This window comes from Micropterus salmoides, unplaced genomic scaffold, assembly GCF_014851395.1.
Source record: "Micropterus salmoides isolate LMB-PRFRI ecotype aquatic unplaced genomic scaffold, ASM1485139v1 Ms_hic_scaffold_15, whole genome shotgun sequence".
In the NCBI taxonomy this organism is placed as follows: domain Eukaryota; kingdom Metazoa; phylum Chordata; class Actinopteri; order Centrarchiformes; family Centrarchidae; genus Micropterus; species Micropterus salmoides.
In genome coordinates, this window is record NW_024040596.1 from 22,699,337 (window position 1) to 22,723,443 (window position 24,107).

Consider the following 24,107-nt stretch of genomic DNA (forward strand, 5'->3'; position numbering starts at 1 on the left):
AAACCAAAAAAGTAGGGAACTGCTAGCCTAGATGGAGATGAAGGTAAAGTAGATGAACTAATATAAATAAGTTTTCAACTCTGATACAAACAGGACAGTTGACATACTTTGAAAACCATCTATTGCATCAATGAATGTACTTCTGGCATAACATAACACAAAAGACTGTTTTGAACAAAGTGCTTTTTACTTCAGAAAGCATGGATATAATAAATCCATTTTGTGTTCTGTTTGATAGCTTTGCCTGGGCCTCTACCTGACAAACATGATTAAAAACTTGCACCTATGAATTTTCAAATAGCGCTGGTCACTGGGTATGCATACATATTGTATTTAAGTGTATCCTCTGACACTAGGAAAGCTGTACTGTTTATAGCAATAACTAATAAATCTCATATAAAGAACTTTTGAGAGTTGAATTGAGGTAAGGGAGGGGGGTCTCTCTCTTGCTCCCCTAATCTCATCTACTCTCATTTAATATATGATCTGAATCCAGCGACACTGTGATAGAGTGAGGGAAATAGATGCTAATGCAACAGCCACTTCGCCTCTATGATGGATAGGGAGCCGCACTGCAAAGACAAAGTGTGGAGTCTGCAAAAGGAAGGGATTCATTCCTGCTCTGACGGATATATGTTTATCACAGGCGGAGGCCCAATCAGCACTTCCAGGCAGGCCCACTGTTTTCTTTAAGTTGTAATCAGGGAAATGAGCCCATAACTCCCACTGTTAATCAATGAGGCTGTTTGCAGCACGAGATGAAAGTGAATGTAAACAGAGCTGCTGAATTATTGGTGTTGATTACATAGACTCTGAGCCAGTGGAGGGATTGATTAGTCTCTCTTTGGTGCAACAGTTGATAGTTAAATGAAATTCAGCTTTAACATCTGGCCTGCTACTTTGTTGATTTTTATCAACAAAGTTTATTTGGTGGTTATTATTTTGTGCTTTTGTATAATGTTGGTTTTAAAAAAGTGCTTTAAAGGTAAACTTAGGGTCATTTTCTGTATGTAGTTGAAATGAATGTTGAGCAATTATCAAATAGTGATTTGATTGCGGCTTCATAAATGCTACCATCACTGTTGCACTGCAATATCAATCACTTCACTGCTTAGTAATTGCAAAGTCATCTGACAAAATAAATAGTGATAATATAGGTTGATTAAAAACACAAATGAGTGATTGCAGAAAAAAGTCAAAGGTGACAAAAAGGTGTCATACCCCCAGACTCTGTTTGAGCATTATAGTTTTTAATAGTTTATTCAGCTCAGCTTTCCTCACCAACTCTAAAAAGAGAGTTTGACGTTTGTTTTCCAAATGTAGCTATTACTTCATCATTATTATCTCAGAATTCTAGATATCTCACCATACGGTTTTATAGTGTACATCTATATCTGTAATAATGATTACTGATTAAAAGTGTTGTGATTTGTGGCTGCTGCTCCTGGGTCATTCACAACACGGAGCAAACGTTCTCATTACTTATCACCAGTCAACGGGCTGATGGCATTTTTTCTCACTTTTTCTCTTTGATTGGCAGCATCCGTTGGGAGACAGGCCCCTAGATGTAATCCAACTAGGGTCCGTTGAATAGAAAAATGTTTTAAAACAGAAGAAATTAAATCTTTAATTGCTTCTTTCTCCCTCTACTCCTTTAAAACTAAATGCTCCCTCCCTCTTCTTTTCCCTTCTCCTTCTTCATCAACTTACTGCAACATGGCATCATCAGATAAATTCCCTGGAAAGCGTTTGGTAATGAACTGAGCAGAGAGCAATCTGTCCCTCCTCTTACCCACTAACAGCCTATAAGATGTCCGTCTCCCTCCAGCTAGCACAATAATGTGCATTGCTGAGCACAGTTTGCCACAGGGGGCAGAAAAGGTCCCCCTTTAAAGAGGTAATTTTATGCTCATTTTCGGGTTCAAAATCCTATTTAGGGGTTGTACCAGAACAGGTTTACATGGTTTCATTTTCAAAAAACACCATTTTTTTTTGTCATACTGCACATTGTTGCAGCTCCTCTTTTCACCCTGTGTGTTGAAGGCTTCGTTTTAGCTACGGAGTGATACATCTTGTCTCTAAATGATCTTTGTTGGGAGTTGCACATGCGCAGTTCCTAGTTAAGGACTACTAGCCAATCAGAAGTAGAGTAGGGCGGGTTGTGAGAAGCCGGTAAACTAGGCTTCGGTTCAGCTGTGTATCCCCTTACCAGCTTAGCAACATGGATGGAGCAAGAGTTTCAGAGTGGTGAGGTATTAATCTGTAACAAAAGTATCTTTCATCCATAAAGCTTTAACGATTAAAGTTTAAAGTTTCTGTCTCTACATCACAGTAACAACTTTATGTCCATTGACTGCCTGCGGGGTAGCTAATGTTTGGAAGGGAGAGGAGAGGCAGCAGGCGGACGTCTTGTCACTGTGTGCTGCAGCTCAGTGTGTTTTTTCACCGGTGTTTTTGGGGGCGTATCGGACTAGCCACTTGGCGAGTGTTATGACGTGCATTTTGCTATGGCGTCATGGGGATGAAAGGGAAAAGGCTGGACTACAAACAAGCTGTTTTCAGGCAGTTCAGAGCAGTGTTTTCTGTGGGAGATGGGAACTCCCTTAGGCTGGACTTTGGGCTTTTTCACTTTGCAAACCTATTACATGCACAAAAAAGATATATTACTCAATAAAGGAGAGTATACCATAATACCACCTCTTTAAATACTTTTTGTGCTGCAGGTGTTGCAGTTTCACATTTTAAATGGTTTATACTCCTGCAAAGCTAAATTTCTTGGGGGGTTAGCAATTGCCATTCACCAAAAAACACTGCTTGAACACATTTAATTGCCGGTGTCTTGCCAGTGGATAGTTGAATGGCAAGGAGCTTGATGTGGCAGGTCTGGCAGCTGTTTAATTGCATGGCCCAGACAGAAGCTGATTGGATGACAGTGGCACGCTATTTGCTTTTTCGCAGATTGACGAGGGTGGAAAGAATAACTAACAAGCGTCCCTCGTTATCTTCCCATTACAAGCCTCAGGAAGGGGGGGTGGTGAGAGACGATGAGGTGGCAGAAAACAGAATCAGGTTATTGTCCTTCGTCACAAAGGTCTGAGCCAGACAATACTCCAGGTTAATGAGATGAGATAGAGCTAACACAAATGAGGATCAGCCAGTGCCTAATTTGTTTTGCCCGAAAACAGGGACAGTCTGTGATTGCATGCTGGTCATCATATTATACCATCTACATCTATTTGGTTATTTACTGCGTGTCCCTCACTAAAAACGTAAACAGGCCCAATTGATAATATCATACTGATGATGATATTTCATTCCCTGCAGGCACTGGACGAGCAGAAAATGGAATCTGATTCTACATGACTTAAATGATGCTATCTTTATGGCCAATAAATCCTGTTAGAGTAGTGTGAAAGATAGGCTTTTAATTCTGACTTACCTCATGACCCTCTTTACTCACTGAGTAGAGAAACAGTGTTCTGAATTACATTACTGGAGACATGCAAACCTTTATAGCAAAGTGCTTTTTTGTTATATTATTTTTTTAATAATATTGTTCTGTATTTTTCTTGTCAGCAAATCCTATGAAAACAGAAAGTATTTAATACGTTTAAGACTCTCCTACCCTGTTTGTGGCAAGCCCTGTTGTTTCTACCAAGGACATGAATCTTTAAAAACCAGCGACATATAGTTGCATTTTTACAAAAGGTGCAGTCATTTCTTAGCAGCTGGTCACTGTATTTTTTAACAAATATTACTAAAACATGGGTAAATAAAGCATTTGTTGGGGGCTATTTTCAACCATGGATTAAATAATTTGTTCTCTAATGAGTATTTGCGGCAGTCTATGTGGGACTGAGTCAAAATAAACTATGGTTTCCACGTTCATGGTAATTATGGATCGTTTCACCGAGTGCTGCAGTGTGGCTCATTGATATGATTTTAATATTTTTTGGACAATGATGGACTTCTGTGGAACAGACGAAGAAAGTACTGTATCAGGCTTTGACTATACAAGAATTGCTCACTGTTGGGTTTGGTCTTCATAGAATTTGTTGACAGTAAGAAAAACACAGAATATTGCTGGCCTTACCCTTTAAAAACATAAGACTTATGATGTTAGGATATTTACATTGCCATAGGTCAGCTGTAAGGTAGTGGTTTATAAAACCCAAACTCTGCTCAGTTGTATTATTTTAATTCTAACTTATCTTGCCAATAAGTGACCAAGCTCTTTATCAACTGGACTCAGGGACAATTAGAGTTAGTTTAGGAAATAAGCTACTTATGGTGTTGCTGCAAAGAGGATCAGATTGGAATTGATACAGGAGAGTAGCTTGTGATCCTAACCGCAAAGAGAGGGAGGCAAGGCATGGTGCAGGCTAAGAATTTCATCCATCTCTGGCATGAGGGGTGCTCGAAGGGCTGTGGATGTGAGCCAGTCATTGGCAGATGGGTGATACAGATTTGAGGGGTGTAGCTCTGGGCAGAGAAACATCTCTGTGTGTCGTGGCAAGGCCTTGGCCCTAAGCCTAGACTGCCTTTTCTAGTGCAACCAGCTCAGTTGTGTAAAGCAGTAATATACACTTCTTGTATATGACTCCAAAATTCATCATGTTATCCAATGTTGCCCTTAGCCTGCTCTAAATTCTCTCACAGTGATCTGGAGTCCAAAGGTAGCTGGTGTCCTATGAACATGGAGGTAATGTGTTGATGCATGAATGACAGCTCGTGAAATCCCAGGAGACATTGATGTCGTCTGAAAATGAGTGTGGTGGAAGTGAAGAAGTGGAGAAGTTCTCATTATCCGTCCAAAGGATGATTTCCCTCATTCCCCCGGCCCTCATCATACTGACAGAACTTCACAACCTAGCTGAACTAATCAGCCTTTTCCAACACTTCCTTTTTTATTCTTGCATTAAGTTCATTGTCAAGTTCAGGCCTCTTTTCTCAAGCATTTTGTCTGTGAGCAACAAAACAAAAGTAATTAGTGTCTGTCTTTGCTACAGGCTCGTGTAGCTTCATCTAATCTTTCACAACCATACACATGCATACCCAGAGGAGTGGAGAGGAGTTAATGAACTGTGAGGGTTTAGAAAGGGCTACAAAGAGAAACCACAAGTGCTCAAGAGATTTTGGGAATGGCCCGATGGCTTGTCTTCCACAATATAATACAATGAATGCGCATCTTAAGCCTGCCTGCTTAGCTTGTGAGACAAATCGAATCAAAGTCTTTTAGTAGTGTCTGCATGTGTAATGACAAGTACAAGTGACGCACTCGGAAACAAGTGGGAGAAGGAAATGATCTAGCCTTTACTGAAACAATGCATGTCTCCAGTGATAAATTATGACACAACTCACAGAGAAAGCAGCCATTTAGAAATTGCATAGCTGCTCGTCATGTCTAAAGCAACTGTCTTTACTCACTTCAGTAATTTTGTCTGCTCTTTGTTCTGGTGTATTTCAGGATCGGTATCTTGAATATGTTGCACTTTCCTTAAATTTTTAAAAATAAATTGATATTCCTTCTTTTTCCACCCTTTCTTTCGCCCACTCAAAGGTTTGCAGACTCTATTCGGGGGATGCTGAAGCTGATTCTGGTGCTGATGCTGGCAGGAGCCTCACTGTCCTCTACCTGGTTCACACTAACTTGTCTGACTAGAGTCACTCACCTCCCCTCCACTGCAGGTGGGTCCACAGCAGCATCACTGTCAAGGTGACATTGCATACAGGCAGTGCAGCTGGGAGACTCTGATACAACCAGAGCCAAAATACTTTAAATGGGACGTTCTTTTTCTGATTTATGTGTAAAATACTGGACAGTCCATTCTAAATGATTCTATAAATTAGCTAAAGACCAGGTGTGTTTTCTCTGTATTGCAGCTTAGTTCATACAGTCCATTGTTTAAGCATATTTCACGTATTAACGTGTTGGATTTTAAATTTAACACTGATTCTGATGTTGGAATGCTGGCTTTTAGATTTGAGATCATATGAACAATGTTGGAATTGTATGCCTTTTTATACGTATTCCCTCAATTCTTAAGAACCTAAAGTTAAACACAAAGTAAGATAAAGTAGATATCGGCATATTTAAAGGTACACTGTGGACTCTATGTGTAAACAACTATTGTTTACATTCAGTGTTCATCATCGAAACACATTGTGTTTACCTTTTTAAAGCCTGTCATTGCTCTATAGCACCACTCTTGGTCATTAACTCCACACCCTTTATGCGGTTGATCATCATTTGCGGTCAATAAATGTCTGAAGTCTACAACCCCGGGACATCAGCAGAATCCTGCAGCCAGCTTCACATCTTCAAACCTTTTTGTCCAGCTCAGCAAACAAAACACATGATGAGCTTGAACTAGGTCATGTGACAGTCTTGGACACATTTCACTGTTTGGGCCTATGTATAAAAGGTGTCACTGTTAATTCAGTATGGATGTAAACACCTTCTAACACCGTAGGGGTACAGAGCCTAAAAGAAATCTCTCACTTACCAAATACTTACAGACTGCTCTGTATATTTGGTACATATTCAGTAGAACCAATCCATTAGTAGTCATCAGTGATAAACCCATTGGGGACATTAGTGGATTTAGCTGCCTTTTCCTAAGCCAAACCAATGAGCTTACCAGCATGTCGTTCAAAGCCACTGATTCTACCCATCATCATCCATCATCATTCTCCAGGCCCTGGCAATGTTCTCCGTCTATCTCACATCCTCTTATCCCACACACTGGCAGTCTGCAGCAGCCAGGCTCCAACCTTGTTCATCCACCTGGCATATCATACAAGAGGGAGGTGTGATACTGCAACAAAATCTGCCAAAATGCCTCATTATCCCAGTGTGGGATGGTCAGTAGCACACACACACAGATCAGAGTAATCTGCTGTTTCCATGAACACGTGTCCAGTCTTTTGAAAAAGAAAAATATTTAAATTATTTTATAAAGTTGAGACAAATTATACATGCTGCACCCACATAGGGTGTGGGTTAATTTTATACCTTTATCACAGAAGTGACAGTAGAAAGATGATAGGATATAAGGGTTGAGGGACATTGGGAATGACACCAAGCAAAGGTCCACAGATGGGGTAGTTGGAGTTCATGGTCGGCACCTTTCCATCAGTCAAGTACTTGCACACTCTCATGTCAAGCTCTTGGAAGCAGTTAGTCAGTAAAGATATTTTTTTACTCTTAACACTGTTCCTTTTTCATCTTCAAACATGTGATTGTGTGACACCGTTAATTCTTGGCCACTTGACAGATGATCTAGATTCTGATTCTTCCATGGCAGCTAAACACATTGCACACTCTACTAGCCATCTGGAAACCACTGTAGGGTTTACTGGACGCTTTAGGTTTAGGACTGTTAGTCGGAAACAGTAAGAAAACTGATGAAATCCCCTTGAGCTTTAGGAAGACTGTGATAGTCATATTTCACTATCTTCTGACATTTTTAAGGACCAAAAGATTGAAAGATTAAACATAAAAAGTCTGCATATTAATACACTGCTCAAAAAATAAAGGGAACACTAAAATAACACATCCTAGATCTGAATGAATGAAATAATCTCATGAAATACTCCTTTCTTTACATAGTTGAATGTGGTGACAACAAAATCACACAAAAATTATCAATGGAAATCAAATCTATCAACCCATGGAGGTCTGGATTTGGAGTCACACTCAAAATCAAAGTGGAAAACCACACTACAGACCGATCCAACTTTGATGTAATGTCCTTAAAACAAGTCAAAATGAGGCTCAGTAGTGTGTGTGAGGAGGCCTCCACGTGCCTGTATGACCTCCCTACAACGCCTGGGCATGCTCCTGATGAGGAGGCGGATTGTCTCCTGAGGGATCTCCTCCCAGACCTGGACTGAAGCATCCGCCAACTCCTGGACAGTCTGTGGTGCAACGTGGTGTTGGTGGATGGAGCGACACATGATGTCCCAGATGTGCTCAATTGGATTCAGGTCTGGGGAACGGGCGGGCCGGTCCATAGCATCAATGCCTTCCTCTTGCAGCAACTGCTGACACACTCCAGCCACATGAGGTCTAGCATTGTGTTGCATTAGGAGGAACCCAGGGCCAACCGCACCAGCATATGGTCTCACAAGGGGTCTGAGGATCTCATCTCAGTACCTAATGGCAGTCAGGCTACCTCTGGCGAGCACATGGAGGGCTGTGCGGCCCCCCAAAGAAATGCCACCCCACACCATTACTGACCCTCCGCCAAACCGGTCATGCTGGAGGATGTTGCAGGCAGCAGAACGTTCTCCACGGTGTCTCCAGACTCTGTCACGTCTGTCACATGTGCTCAGTGTGAACCTGCTTTCATCTGTGAAGAGCACAGGGCGCCAGTGGCGAATTTGCCAATCTTGGTGTTCTCTGGCAAATGCCAAACGTCCTGCACGGTGTTGGGCTATAAGCACAACCCCCACCTGTGGACGTCGGGCCCTCATACCACCCTCATGGAGTCCGTTTCTGAGCGTTTGAGCAGACACATGCACATTTGTGGCCTGCTGGAGGTCATTTTGCAGGGCTCTGGCAGTGCTCCTCCTGCTCCTCCTTGCACAAAGGCGGAGGTAACGGTCCTGCTGCTGGGTTGTTGCCCTCCTACGGCCTCCTCCACGTCTCCTGATGTACTGGCCTGTCTCCTGGTAGCGCCTCCATGCTCTGGACACTACGCTGACAGACACAGCAAACCTTCTTGCCACATCTCGCATTGATGTGCCATCCTGGATGAGCTGCACTACCTGAGCCACTTGTGTGGGTTGTAGACTCCGTCGCATGTTACCACTAGAGTGAAAGCACTGCCAGCATTTAGAAGTGACCAAAACATCAGCCAGGAAGCATAGGAACTGAGAAGTGGTCTGTGGTCACCACCTGCAGAACCACTCCTTTAATTGGGGGTGTCTTGCTAATTGCCTATAATTTCCACCTGTTGTCTATTCCATTTGCACAAAAGCATGTGAAATTGATTGTCAATCAGTGTTGCTTCCTAAGTTTGATTTCACAGGAGTGTGATTGACTTGGAGTTACATTGTGTTGTTTAAGTGTTCCCTTTATTTTTTTGAGTAGTGTATGATTATTAATTAATGTAATTGTTAGTTTCAGGCCTAATTGCATAAATATCTAGTGATCAATTGTAATACTCAATATAATTTCTAGATAAATGCATTGTCTTGTCTTCAGGCCAACAAGGTGCACCCCATGTTCCTCCGCTGCTCTGCTCACCACATGTCTTCCTTCCTTTAAATGATCTCCTGCTGCCTTCTGGGAAATGGCACCAGATAGCCTAATTCAATAATGTGAGGGGGAAAAGTGCAGTGGTTGAGGCGCTCCTAAGTGTTTGATATCAGTACTTCATCAGGGTTGAATAAAGATGAGCAGAGGAGAAGGCTGCCTTTGATGGCTGCATGAGTGGTTTCTGGGTTCCCTGTCACAGGCAGGCAGGCAGGCAGGCACAGGAGGGCCCTTGGAGGCACTGTGATAAAAGGGACGTGCAGGCTAATGGGGAGCTCATTTGGACCAATCTGCTTTGATAAGGGAGATGGAGGGTACCGTGATGCTCCAGAGGTGATGGCTTAATCTCCCCGCACATCGACTCTAATACACATTCACACATTTTACTTCAGGTTCCAGCCAAAGGAGGACAGCTGAGACTAGACTCTGAGCTGGCCAAACATACTCAACGCTTTCTGATTGCTCTGCAGACATGAACACACAAACAGTTTACAATAAATTGCTGAGATAAGTATATATATATATCGGCATTTTATTTTCTATTCAACCAAGAAGTGGGGGGGGGGGCATTTTCCATCCACATACAGTATTTTGGTTTGGTTTCTGGTAAATTATTTCTTCATAAATCGTAGTGCTGCTGAGAACAAATGGGACAGTAGGAAGCTGTGGAAGGTGGCATAAATCACCACTGCTGTTCCATAAACCTGACCAGTATGCCATCCTTTTAAAACAGTTGGTCAGGTGGGATTTGATTCCCTAGTACATCACATTTTCCAATGAAACTATAACTTATTGTTGTTCTACTGTTTTATTTTGCCCTTCCGCAGCCATCCTGTACACGTCCTGCATCCTGGTGGGCATTTTCATTAACAGCAGCGTACCAATATTCTTCGAGCTCTTCATCGAGACGGTGTACCCGGTCCCCGAAGGCATCACCTGTGGAGTGGTCACTTTCCTAGGGAACCTCGTCACCGGTCTGCTCCTCTTTTTCCTCAGCTTTTACTGTACAGGTAAGACAGGAGCACTGCATGTATTCAAAGGGGGAACAATATGTAATGACATCACTGTTGCTGTGGTACGCTTTCAAAATATAAATCCATCTAGTCATTCATTTGTACTGTACCCACTATTGCATATTTAGTGTCATGGAGTTAGGGCAACGGTTCTCAAACTTTTTCTGTCATGCCCCCTTCAGAAGCTCAAAAGTTCATGCCCCCCGCCCCAGCAAAAGGATATTTAATTTTTATCAATCATTAAAAATTCGGGTGATTGAAGTAAACAAAAGATTAAGGTTAGTAAAATAGTCTTACCAGCATTCGACCACTTTTGTTTGTTAATGTCCCCACATGAATCATATTCATTGAACTTTAGGTCTGCTAAACATCCACGCCCCTCCGGGCAGTGGCTCTACGCCATCCCCAGGGGTTCCCGTCCTCCACTTTGAGAACCACTGGGTAACACCACTTAAATATTTCTTTCATGTATTTGTTATTATTGTCAAAGAAAACATCTAAACCCTGTGGAGTTTTTGGACCATTCAGGAGCTTTCTGCACCCCTACAGGTTGCTCCCACCTCCCAAACGCCACAAGCTCCATAGATTTGAAAAATCCATTTCATGCCCTGCAGATGCTGCCAATAAAAGGCGGACAGTGGGAAAATTAGGTTACAATGTAATTGATACACTCAGCACAAAGAAATAAAAACTCCCTCTTGTAATTTTGCCTCAGATTTTCTTTGAGTTGGCTGCCTGGCAGAGTTTGATATAATAATTTAGGCTCACAGCAGAGAGGACAGCATGTCATCTGCTTCTCTTCTGCTTCTGCAGCTTTCATAGGAGAAGGCAAAATCATAAGTAAACTGAGCTCAGTCATCCATGTAAGGGCCTTGTGTGTGCTAGTGTTTTTCTGTGTACGTGTGTGTGTTCGTGTGTCCTCAGGACCATGTTCAGTTTCATGAGACTGTGATCTTGGACCGCCTGTTTCTGTTTCATTAACCCTCCCTGTAACTTTTGCTGTATCACGGCACCAATCGGCTGGCATGGTGTATCCATCTCTGACACACACTCCTTCTACCCTGTTTGTTTGAGTAAATAAGATATATATTTCATAAGACCTTCATAAATATTAATAAGCTTCATCCTGCTCTGCCAAGTCTCTCTGATTGCTGTGAGCCTACTGACAGCTGCTGCCTGACAACTGTATCGTGTGCTCTCCGTTGTCTTGCCAGTGCAGGTGGATATGATTCTTGTTTGACCGGAACAGCCTTTGAGTCCAGAGGCCCTCAGGGCCCACTAACAAGTACGACAGCCAGGGCACAAAACCAGCTTGTCTTGTCGAAAACAGCAGGTCTCAAACATTTACATAACACATACCCCAACATGGGAAGGTTTTAATCCTCATGATTATTTTCATTATGGATTAATTTAGTGATGTTTCTGATTGAATGATTAATAATTTGGCTTATAAAATGTCAGAAAATAGTGAGAAGGGTCATCGAAAATTGACGTCTTCAAATTCAAAACAAGACAAACCAACACTGCAAATATTTAGATTTATTAGATTTAAAATCTTGTTAGACTCAAGGGAGATTGCTGCACTAGTATTTTTTTAAAATGTGCTTGATTCTTGAAATGGGTTGAATGAGTCTTGTTTTAAGAGGTGCTATTTTGGCACAAGACTAAAGCGCTCCGCTGCCACCACAGACTTGGTTTCAAGTTTTTAGTTAGGACAGCTGGACAGAAATAAAATGCAGATACATGTGTGGCTCAATATGTTTAACAGATGGAGTTTGAAGCTGTAGGGATATTGAGTGGAATAGTTTTAGTTATTTTCTAAGTAAAAAGAACACCACTTAAAGGATAACTCAAACAGAAATTAAGCTGTTTGAAAACAGCTGACAAGCAATGTATTTTGAGTTGAGTGAACGGATAGTATGCCAGTATGGTGATAAATCATAGATTAGACAGCAATATACCAGATGTGGATGGACAGAGCTTTGGGTAGATAGAGCAGCTGAAGACACACACACACACACACACACACACACACACAGTCAGAAGAGTAAGACTCATAAAGAATACATGATCTGCTCGACACTTCTCTCTGCTGTGCTGAATGATAGACTGCCTGGTGTGAAAGTGTGTGTGTGTGTGTGTGAAACTGAATGTGTTGCATGTTTTGTGTGTTACTGCTTCTCCGTGGGTGTGAACGTATGTGCTTGTTTTTGAGTGTAGATGCAATGGTGTGTGTGTGTGGGAGAGCCGAAGGATGTGTGATGTGCTGAGATGGATCCTGACAACTTCCCCGTGACAGCTGGAGAGAAGATCAAGCTGAGATGATGGAGCCTTTTGCTGCTCTTTTCTTACTTCCCACCCTGAAGTCGTCTAATAGAGTATGAAGCTGCCGCACGCTGGCGTTGTAATGTGAGCTTTCATGTAACTACCTGAGTGGTAGATTGCCGCCAACAATCTACTTGTACAGAATGTCTGTAGGTACCAAGTTATTGAAGTCTACTGTTCGTGCCACATCGGCAGGTGACCAACCACTGTTTGAAGGTTAGAACTGTTAGAGCGGGCCGATAAATCTGTATAATATTGCCATCATGATATAAGGTTTAGGATTCCTTTGGAATCATAATAGTGAGATGTATTAAAGGATGAGGCTGGCGTGATTCTATATTTTATATATTTTAAGTTGGCAAATCCCATGAAAAAAACCAAAGCCAACTTGTTAGTCCAACATAGCTCAACAACTTCTCCACCCTGTCTGTAGATTGCAGTTTCCAAGCCCAGTCATTCCTAATGAAGATGAAAATGTTGAAAAATGGGTCTAAAAAGGTTAGGGTATATACAGTGTGTATATATATATCGGCATCATATAATATAACATATACTGCGGTGAAAGACAGATTTTTACCCATATCTACTCTGAATGAAAATCAACCTTGATGTTGAAATGCTGAAATCATCAATGGTCAATATAGCCAGGGAATCAGCTGTGGTCTGTTCTCCTGCTGCAAAGATTAATTTGATTATTATGTTAATTCTCCTTGTAAGTATTCTAGTGGGCCGTCTCATTACTCTAATTTCCTCCCGGTAGTCCCGTAATGGATGTGGCAAATAATATGCATACTTCAAAACTGATAAATTCAGCATGAGCCTCATCTTTTCAAAACTCTTTTTACCTCCTAATATTGAAAATTGGCAACCCTGGCTTTAAAGATTTCTATCTATTTCCAGTTTACGGTTCATTTTTAGGCTTTTCCTTTTGGCTGCCCACTGCCTCGTTATGCATTCTGAATTATGGCCTTTCCCTGTGAGCGAAGAGGCGTTTATGAATTTACCTCCTTGTCAATTTTAATATCCATGAGAGGCCGGTCTTGGTTCAGTGAGTCCAACCCAGCCTCTTGACTCTGTTGTCGTGTTTTTAAAATCCCCTCTGAACCAAGTGATTCAGAAACATGAATGTAGCCTCCGGGCCATATATGTGCACTTGTCGCTCCTTTTCGATTTCATCTGCTGTGTGTTTGTGTCATTTAGTGAGATGCATCGGGTAGAATACAAAGCAGTAGAGAGGTATTGTGGAGCAAAAGAGCTTCAAAGGTTTTGTTGAGGAGGAAGATGAGGAGGAAGGGGAGAGGAGGGGTGGCCTTGACTTTCTGTTCGGCTGTGAGTTGTTAAGAGTCTCCTGCATGGCAGGAAGCAGGGATTATTCAGCACAGAAATAATTGCCGCAGTTCTTTAGTCCCGAGAAGTTTTTTTCTTCCCTGCCTGCTAAACTTTGCATTCTCGTCTGAAGTGACAGCGCCTTTGCCGACTAACTTTTTCAACCCCCCGTAAAGACTGTGGAGGTGTTTTAAAAAAAAACAAACAACCTTTCGTTGTAGAGCTCAGTCATTCCTGAGAGGAAAAAAAGCCTTGTTCATTTGCTGTTTTTTTAAAGTTTTGGAAGTGTTTTGAATCATGAGTGAGAAGCGTAAAAGAACAGCATCGCATACACTCAGTTTACACACTTACAAAGTACACATACACTCATACTTTGGCAGTCATTATGAGTAACTATTATAATAGCTATATATATATATACACACAGTATATAAGTATAACAACCACAGCTGTGCTCAGAAACCTGTTGATCTACAGTATCTATTTCTGCATGCATCATAATGAGAAAGTGGTCATTTGTGGTGGATGTATCTTGAAGTGTGACCCCAGTCTTTTCAAGCAAAGGCTGCAGCCATAAAGGAGAACTGAGCCACATAATTATAACGCTGCATTGACCTCAATTAAGACTGATGAAGCCCATAAGATGCCTGTCGGCCCACGTCTCTTTCTTCATCTGTAGCGGCAATGTGCTGACGGTGGCAGCTACAGTAATAGGCTTTTAATATGATGAACTGTCCAGTGTTCACACTGATGTCCGCTGAATATGATCATACAGTCACAGTGAACATGGTATAGTTAATGTCACTGGTAGTTGTTTGTGGCTGATGACCAATTGTTACGGCTAATTTAAAACTTTGCACATCGGGTTGAATCGCTCAATGTCCTCCACCATCATCGTTACTATTTTTGAATACTTTCTGAATAATGTCTAATCTGGAGAAAACTAACTAAATAGACAAAGCTTACCACAGGTTATCTACCATATATCCACACCTACCACTTGGCATTCACAGTCACACATATACTCGCCAAAATGCAGTGGGGTTTCTATGTTTCCAATGTTCTATGATCCACTGAGTTTCTTCTTCCTCGCTGGTGTAGGCTACTACAAACAATGGTGACTGAAACTGAACAGATCATGTTGGAGTTGGAACTGATCGATGTTGAATAGCAGTTACTTGTAGTGAAATTACTAAAACACAGAAATAAGTCTACAAGTCAGCCATTTAAATAACGCCGCAAATTGCCTAATTGTTAAATACATTAAAACAAGTAAAAGCAAGAGGACACGACCGATGAAATTGATTTATTAAAGGTAAAAAAGTTAAGGAAATTATGAGAAAGGATTTAAAAGATTTTAGTGATTTATTTTTTTTTATTGTAAGCTTCTCAACTGTTTCAAAGCCAGCAGTAGTTTAGAAAAGGAATGTGGCTGCTCCCTGTATTAGAAGTTTTCAAGCCTGCAACACAACTTGAGACAGATACACTGGATCTGTCCGTTAAAGAGTGATCATTAAAATCTAATAATCAACTTTAAAAGTGAACTGAGGAGCATCCAGAAATCAAGCAAAGTGACTACTCTCTTCTCTCCTTCCATCCATCCATCATCAACCGCTTATACTGCGTACAGGGTCGCGGGGGGCTCGAGCCAATCCCAGCTGACATCGGACGAAAGGCGGGGTACACCCTGGACAGGTCGCCAGTCCATCGCAGGGCCACACATAGACAAACAACCAGTCACACTCACACCTAAGGACAATTTAGGGCCACCAATCAGGAGGAAGCCGGAGCTCTTCTCTCCTTCCTTTTTTATGTAATTTGCTTTTATTTGATTCTTCTCCCCCCTCCTCCTCCTCAGTTTCCCTCCTGCCTGCTTGCCGTTCAGCCAAAAGATTGCTGGAGGGGAGCAATTGAGCTGCTTTTCCATTTTTACCACATCACCTCATTGAATTGCAACAATTACCAAATCCCCCATTAGGAAGAGGCCCAAACACACACATGCACACAGACTGCGTGTCTCCAACTTTAAATGGAAGAAATCGAGACAGAGTTAGACAGTGAAGAAGGCAGGTCAGATAAACACAACTCCATTAACCCGCCTCCACGCCGGGTCTCCTGCTGTCCAGCTCACACACTCCTGATTAATGAGGCTGCTTCAGGAGTCTCGGCACCTCGCTGCAAACACCCTCGCCCAATCCCTCAACCCCCTCTCCTTTCACCTCCCTTTTGCCTCGATTTATCCTTTGCTTTCATTTTCACACCTCTTACCCAACATTCTTTCTCCTTGTGGAAGTGGTGAAGGATCGAGCACACAAAGGTTTGTGCCTTACAGCCAAAGCTCATAATTTACCACAAAGAGGCACTGCCGTGCAGTCCAAGCACCACTCTCTTCGTGCATTGATCAGGTACTTTCTTTAGGCCGAGGCAGCTGACTGACGATATTATGAAAAGCTGGGTGATTGGAATCGAAGTGGAGCCAGCGCGAGTTGAGACACATTGTGCTGGCAGTGCCCCCAGGGCTCCACTGTGTGTTACGACCTGATTTCTCTATATTTAGTCTGGCTTGTTATCGGGACCTGAGCAGCTGCCTGCTGCCACCACATCCTCCATCCTGGCAGAGAAAATGGCCCATGTGGCGGATCGTAGACTCTGCTTAAAGTAAGGACAAAAGAGCTACGTGGGGTTGAGACGGGCAGCTTCACACTAATTAATGCATTTGAAAAAGGAGTTTATTGATTTGGGCTTTGTGCAGACTTGATGCTTAAGTCAAGGTATGTGACTGCGTGTTCACGCAGATGTGCATGGTGAAATTCTGAGCTTGTGCCTCACAGAGGCTTGTTAAAAATATTCTAAGGTATCTTAATTGATGTAACAGTGAAAGGTAAGACAGGTCTAGCTTAGTGTCATTTGCTGACCCCACAAGTGTTCACTGACCTTCCAGCCCTAGTTATTTCTCACATGTATCTGTCCTTGTTAGGGACAAACAGAAAAGGTAGAGACAGGAGCTCAGGCTTCAGGCTAGCAGATATTGGTGTTCTCTGGGAATCTTACTAGGTTGAGTCTTATAAGAATGTTTACAAGAACTCACTGGCTTCAGAGATTAGAGTACAACTAGTGGATACGAATAGATTCCAATATGAGGTAGCACTGGAGAATAAACATCAGTTAGAGGTGTTGTTCTAGGTTAAGGCCAGCTAAAGATGACCTAATAGGGAAACCTACAGGAACTAGGGGGAAGACATAAAAAGGGACCAAAAGATGTTATCCTTCAGATTTGGTGTTAGCATTCGATGTGTTCACATGTTGTATGCTGGCACTGTATCTCCTCGGCTGGGCTCAATAAACCATGATATGTTAAGTCTTCATCAGTCTCACACCTGAACCTGGCTCACAATAATTCTTCAACAAGGCTCTACAAGAAGAAGAGGTTATTTGTCTGTGTGCTGATGAGTTAAGATGCCAAGGGTTTAATGCAGTTGCGAGCTGCCCCGCGGATTCAGCATTATTGCAGACAGCCAGAGCACTGCTCCTGTGGTTAATGGAGCTTGAACAGAGCAGAGAAAATAGGACACCTCATTCTGCACCATGTTTAGGTTCAAGTGTAGGTCAATGATAATGGGGAACACTGCCAATATCATTGAATTATTCAGAATCATTATGAAAGACAGCTCAGAAGGCTGTCCTTATTTACTATATGGTATGTCAGGAATTCCTATTGATTAGGAATTGCTCCTTTATGACACACATAAATTATTCCATTTCACTTTATACTAACTCTCATTAGATTTCTGGATGTATCGAGTCATATTTCATTATGAAGGACCATGTGGTCATATAGTATGTTATGGTCTGTTGCTTTCTACAATGGCGGTGTTCAACTGAGTGGTCATTTCTTTTCAGATTCTGAGCCAGTATGATCTTGTTTTATCATATCTACATATACACATATCATAACATCTGCAACAACCAATATGGGCATGCATCTATTCATTTTTGTTTGTGTTTACACTACAAAGGCAAAGGAGCTATCGGTGTGTATATATTTTTCTTTTTTACTTTTTTTTTATACTAACCTCTGCATTACTATAATTCGGTGTGTGCTTCATGGACAGAATTATAGAAGACACCCCTAAATACCCATATGTAATTGTTTGTTATTCCAAATGTTATTCCAAACATCATGGGCAACAATATGCTCCTCTAGGAAGGTTTTCCATCAGATTTTGAAACCCTGCTGCAGGTATTCGCTCCCATTCAGCCACAAGACCTTTGGGTGATAAAGCATGGCTCGCAGTCAGCATTCCACTTTAGGCTTAGGCTCAAGCCAGTCAAGTTTTTCCACACCGAACTGGGAAACAATTTCATTTTGGACGGGGGCATTGTCATGTTGAAATAGGAAAGGCTCTTTCCAAACTGTTAACTCAAAATTGGAAGCACACTGTCTAATACAGTTGTTCTCAAAGAGGGGTCCTGGGACCCAGTAGGGGGTTCCCCAGCCAAAACGGGAATCATTTATTTTCACTATATTTTCATTTCATTTATTTACATATATTTATATAGGACAACAGACATTTCTCGACACTGCTGTAAATGTGCCAGTGTTAGCCAGCTGGCTAATTTTCAACAGCAGTCCTTCGGCAAGATTGTTTTGAAACCTTTAAATGATCAAATTTACAGAACACAGACATCAAAACACCATAAAGACAGCAACAAAACAAAACAAAAATTCTTAAGACAGAAGACAAGCCATGCAGAGCAACAGGAAACATCAGTACAATAAAACAGTATCAGCAAACACCATTTCGTCACAGATACCAATGCAAGCAACACAAATCAGTTCTATTCATAAGTAACACAGTGACGACATGTCTGACTATTTTGGCTGGGGCTGTCATACACTCTGCAGTCGTCCACTTATCAGAAGGTCGGGGTTTCAATCCCTCGCTTACCCTATCCTGCATGTTGAAGTGTCCTTGGCAAAGACACTGAACCCCATGTTGCCCCCGATGGGTGTGCCATTGGTGTGTGAATGAGTTAATTTCAGTTTCTGGTGGGCAGTTGGTACCTTAGCCTCTGCTCATCAATGTGTGAATGGGGTGAATGTGATGTTACAAACCATTAACCATTCACCATAAAGCAAAATTCCTATCAGATGAGGAACCTCGTGACAAAATCTTATCAAATTGGGATGTGTGGTCTAATAAGTGTCTATGTTAAGGTCCTTAAAAGAGTTTGATAACCCGTGGGCTATTATATGATAGTATGTTGTAGCTTTGGGATTCCCCATCATTGGAATTAAGGGCACTAGTGGGGGGTGGTGGCAGCTCAAAAAAAGACTGCTCACAGTCTAACCCAAACATTTTTCCCCTCTCTCTCCCCTTCTCCTTTATCCAGAGCTGTCGTGGTTGAACTGGTGTCTGACTGGCTCCTGTCTCTTCAGCCTTGTCCTCATCCTCTTCTTCAGAGAGTCTTACGACCGCCTCTACCTGGACGTCTTTGTCTCCGTGTGACACTGCTGAGGGCAAAGACACGACAACTTAATAATGGACTGAATAATTGTTTTTGCACAAAGAAGAGCAGAAGGTGCGAGATGAAGGGAAAGCGGAGAGCCCACATTTCTTTTTTTTTTTTAGATTTTAGAGTGTAAATATATATATTGGTAACAGTGGTTATGGACTGCTGTTGTATGGCTGCAGAGAAGCGAAGTGATTCTACACCAGTGTTTGCTCTTTATACGTGATTGACTCAATGCCATAAGACTGTTTAACATATCATTACATGTCTTTATTTGTCAGTCTATGTTTGTATGTAAACAAACTTTTGTGAATGGTTTAATTTTCTTAACCAGGCACGGCATGTCGGACTGTTAGTAATAGTTGTTGTTTACAGATACTGTAATATTTAAATTTGTACTCTCTGTCGCCCCCGTGTGACTGTTCGGTTCACTGTTCCTTGATCGTGTCTTATGTAACTGGACGTTGACTCAAGGCTTTCAAGCTGGATGCCGCGCCGACTCCAGATCAGCATTGAGCGTCGGCCCATAACGAGGAAGTGGGTGATTATAAAAGGACTGCTTCATCAGCCAACCAGCAGGCCTGGCTGTGCTGAGTCGGGGGCTAAAGGCGGGACCTTTTTCTTTTTAGTGCTGCTCCAACCTACAGGCTGACTCACTTAACTGGCCCAACGTTGTTAAGTGACCTGTGATACTGCTGGTCATTGAGAGGCAGGTACTAAATTGTGTTTTATTGCCCTCAAGATGAATATTATGCAAAAATGATCTACCAGATAGGTGATTGGATTCTGGCCAAAGATGCGGGCTGGGACTGGATAAACCCTGAGTTTTTTCCTCACCAATGAACTGTTCACGTGGAAGAAGCTGAGTCACTTCATATTTCAGAAGTTGTTCAGCCTATTTATGATTAATTTCTGGGACATTTGCCTTTTAATCTAACTCAATAATGGAATTTTCTTTTTTTTTTTTTTTTACAGTTTTTTTATTTGTTTTCCTAAGTAGCCTGCCAGTATTTATTGGAAATTTCTGAACACTAACACAGTTAACACCTAGTTTCACTGAAACAGGATGTTTGGTGAATATTTCGACCACAGCTGAGGCACACGGAGGGAGATCATTTTATTGGACAGACACAAGGATTACGGTGTGTTGTAGTTGCCAAGCTGCTCTTCCTCCAAAGCACCAGCAGGTGTCTCTGCGCCAACTGAGAGTCTGCAGATAAAAAATGAAATACCTTAAGGGATTCCTTGACTGATAAAACTGGAGCTGTGACAAAAACTAGCTCCTGATCTGGAGGTACATAACCACAAAGAAACACGTCAAGGGAAATGAAAAATGTCACTCAGACACATTTTTTCTGTGTCCATGATTTCCCTTTGCCTCTTTGTCTTGCGCAGCAGCAATACAAAGGGTTTTAATGTGTTTTCCTCTGGGGTCCAAGGAGGCTCTGTAATGTGTTCCCTGGAGCTTGTTTTTTGTTTTGTTTTTTACTCTTACTCTCCTTAATGGAAAAGGTTGTGTTTTACCTTTTTAACATGTTGCCTTAATTGCCCAGTGAAGTGCGTTGAGCCTGCCTGTCTTCTACACTGTGACTATTTTGTCTGTATATAATGTTAGAGGGTTGTGTTCTTCTGTTCCACAGCACATACTCTGTGGTTTCCCAACTTTGTCCTTGTTATGTGGAAAGGAAAAACAACAAATGTGTCTGTTGAATATTTCCAGCACCTTAATAATCCTTTACCTTAAAAATAAACATTCTTAAGATTAACACTTCTGCTGTTTTCCTTTTTCTTAATAAGATAACTGGCCCTGGATAACCTTTTAGCTGTTTGACATCAATCTTTGATGTTCAATGCTTTCCAGAGTTAATTTGTGATGTTCTATGCCCACTGCCAGAATTATTGTTGAACAAATCTGAGAGTCTAGAAAGAGGCTGTTGCTCTGTTATGTTATTAATAATTTAATTGAAACACTTTCTTCTGTTTGCAGCTGCAATAGAAATATGTCAACATGACGTCATATTCTTTTTTTTTTTTTTTTTTTTTTTACATATAAAGCTAGAATTATGCATCTACAGGCTGCACATAAGCTTAAATGCACAAGGGTCACTCAGACATTTATGTCAACTTGCTTGACATGCAGGTTCGCACAATGTTTTTTGATACTGCTACTGTTTGAGACTGGATTGATGATTAAACATTTGACTTAACAATTGCTCTTCCATAAAGTTGTTGGTCTAATGAGATTTGAAAAATAAGGGTCAAAATAAAGGTAGCAAAGGCCGAGATGTCCTGGCTTTTAGTCCCTAGTATGGGTCAAGCTTTATTCAATTCAATTCAATTCAATTTTATTTATATAGCGCCAAATCACAACAACAGTTATCTCACAGCGCTTTTCATAAAAGAGCAGGTCTAGACCGTACTCTGTGATGATATTTACAGAAGCCCAACAGTTCCCACCAAGAGCAAGCACTAGGCGACAGAGGCAAGGAAAAACTTCCTTTTAAGAGGCAGAAACCTCGAGCAGAACCATGGCTCAGGGTGGGCGGCCATCTGCCTCGACCGGTTGGGGTGAGAGAGAGAGAGAGAGAGAAAGAGAGAGAGAGAGAGTGAAAGAGAGAGAGAGAGAGAAAGAGAGAGAGAGAGAGAGAGAGGGATGTAAGGAGAGAGAGAGGGGAGGGAGGCAGCCTACACAATATACACACAGAGGTACAGACAGCGAAGGTAATGTTGCTATAAACTAAATGAAAAATGGTACAGATATTTATAATAGTGTTAATGGTAACCATCGTAATGTTAATGATTATAATAACAATAAGACTAGCAACAATAGTCGTTGCAGTAGAGGGTGTCGAGCAGGAACACGGGGGCAGCAGGCGACCCGCAGCCACAGATCCAGACTCCACAGCTCCAGAGCCAGAAAACCTGCAGGAAGTGATAGGAGGAGAGAGGAGAGGGACGAGAAAGCACAAGACTACCAGAAAGGGGAGAAGTTGTGTTAGTAACATGCAATAATGGGATAAGGTTGCATACAGAGGGAGAGAAAGTAGAGGAGAGAGGAGCTCAATGCATCATGGGAAATCCCCCGGCAGTCTAGGCCTATAGCAGCATAACTAAGGGATGGTTCAGGACTACCTGAGCCAGCCCTAACTATAAGCTTTATCAAAGAGGAAAGTCTTAAGCCTACTCTTAAATGTGGAGATGGTGTCTGCCTCCTGAACCCAAACTGGAACCTGGTTCCACAGGAGAGGAGCTTGATAGCTGAACGCTCTGGCTCCAAGTCTACTTTTGGAGACTCTAGGAACCACAAGTAACCCTGCATTCTGGGAGCGCAGTGCTCTGGTGGGGTAGTAAGGTACTATGAGCTCTTTAAGATAAGATGGTGCCTGACCATTAAGAGCTTTGTAGGTAAGAAGAATGATTTTAAATTCTATTCTGGATTTTACTGGAAGCCAATGCAAAGAAGCTAAAACAGGAGAAATGTGATCTCTTTTCCTGGTTCCTGTCAGAACACGTGCTGCAGCATTCTGGATCAGCTGAAGAGTCTTAATGGACTTTTTCGAGCAGCCTGATAATAAGGAATTGCAGTAATCCAGCCTAGAAGTAACAAATGCATGGACTAGTTTTTCTGCATCATTTTTAGACAGGATGTTCCTGATTTTCGCAATATTACGTAGGTGAAAAAAGGCGGTCCTTGAAATTTGCTTAATGTGGGACTTAAACGACATGTCCTGATCAAAGATAACTCCAAGATTCCTCACAGTGGTGCTGGAGGCCAAGGCGATGCCATCCAGGGAAACTATATCTTTAGATAATGCGTCACGGAGGTGCTTAGGCGGTGCTTTATGTACTACATTTCCCATGATGCAACCAATAGCATATTTTTCGTTAGACCCTCCTTGCCTAGTAAATACCCACGTCTTTCAAATTCCACATCTCCATCCTGTAAAACAGGCTTCCTGTTTGAAATGTGAAATTTCCCACTGAAATTGAGATAACCCAGTGACATCATCATGGTTATTTTCTCAGACCCAATAAATCGTTCTCCAGAGCCACAGATGGCATCATAGAACTGATTTCACAGGTTGAGAGTAGATCTAACCACTTCAAGTAAACTGATCTCAATGTGTAAACTCAGTGGAGTATTTTTTAAAGCTGCAGTTTGACATTTATCTGACACCAAACACATTATATACTGTTTTCCTCCATATGTAGCTAAAGAGTTCGACTGAAATCTTCATTGACTTTTAAAATCTTTGTTTACTTAACTGATTACAATTGAAAACATTGGTCTGCTTTACCCCTGTTTAGAAATTATCCTGATATAAACAAACACTCAACAACATCAGAAAACATCAATAACCTGGTTCAGTTTTAAATAATTTAGTGTTGGGTATGTGATTAAAGACCCATTAGTTTTTGATTGATAGAAGGTTCTTGACTTGTGGGTTTACATTTGGATCAGAGACAGAGTGTCTCCAAGGAGCAGATTACATCACACTCTGGTGTGGCCTGAACTCATTTGCTGTGTTTTTCACACATTGTCCCAAGGAAGCAGAAGCAGAGGAATCTCTCAAAGGACTTTGTAGGAAATCATTTTTTCTACTTTCTTTTTCTACTGTCTTTATTTGGATACAAATCTGAAAAAAATGTATGACCTATAGGCATGA

At 41.7% G+C, this 24,107-nt stretch overlaps 1 protein-coding gene across 1 annotated transcript in view; it reads left to right on the forward strand.

Moving 5' to 3' along the window:
* slc49a4 (solute carrier family 49 member 4) overlaps nucleotides 1-21,206 on the forward strand; it is a 48,325-nt gene extending 27,119 nt beyond the window's left edge. Inside the window, 3 exon segments of the mRNA XM_038721081.1 lie at nucleotides 5,561-5,688; nucleotides 10,090-10,272; nucleotides 19,321-21,206. Of these exon segments, the coding sequence (XP_038577009.1) occupies nucleotides 5,561-5,688; nucleotides 10,090-10,272; nucleotides 19,321-19,436 (427 nt within the window). The 3' untranslated portion in view covers nucleotides 19,437-21,206.
* Nucleotides 21,207-24,107: the final 2,901 nt, after the last annotated feature.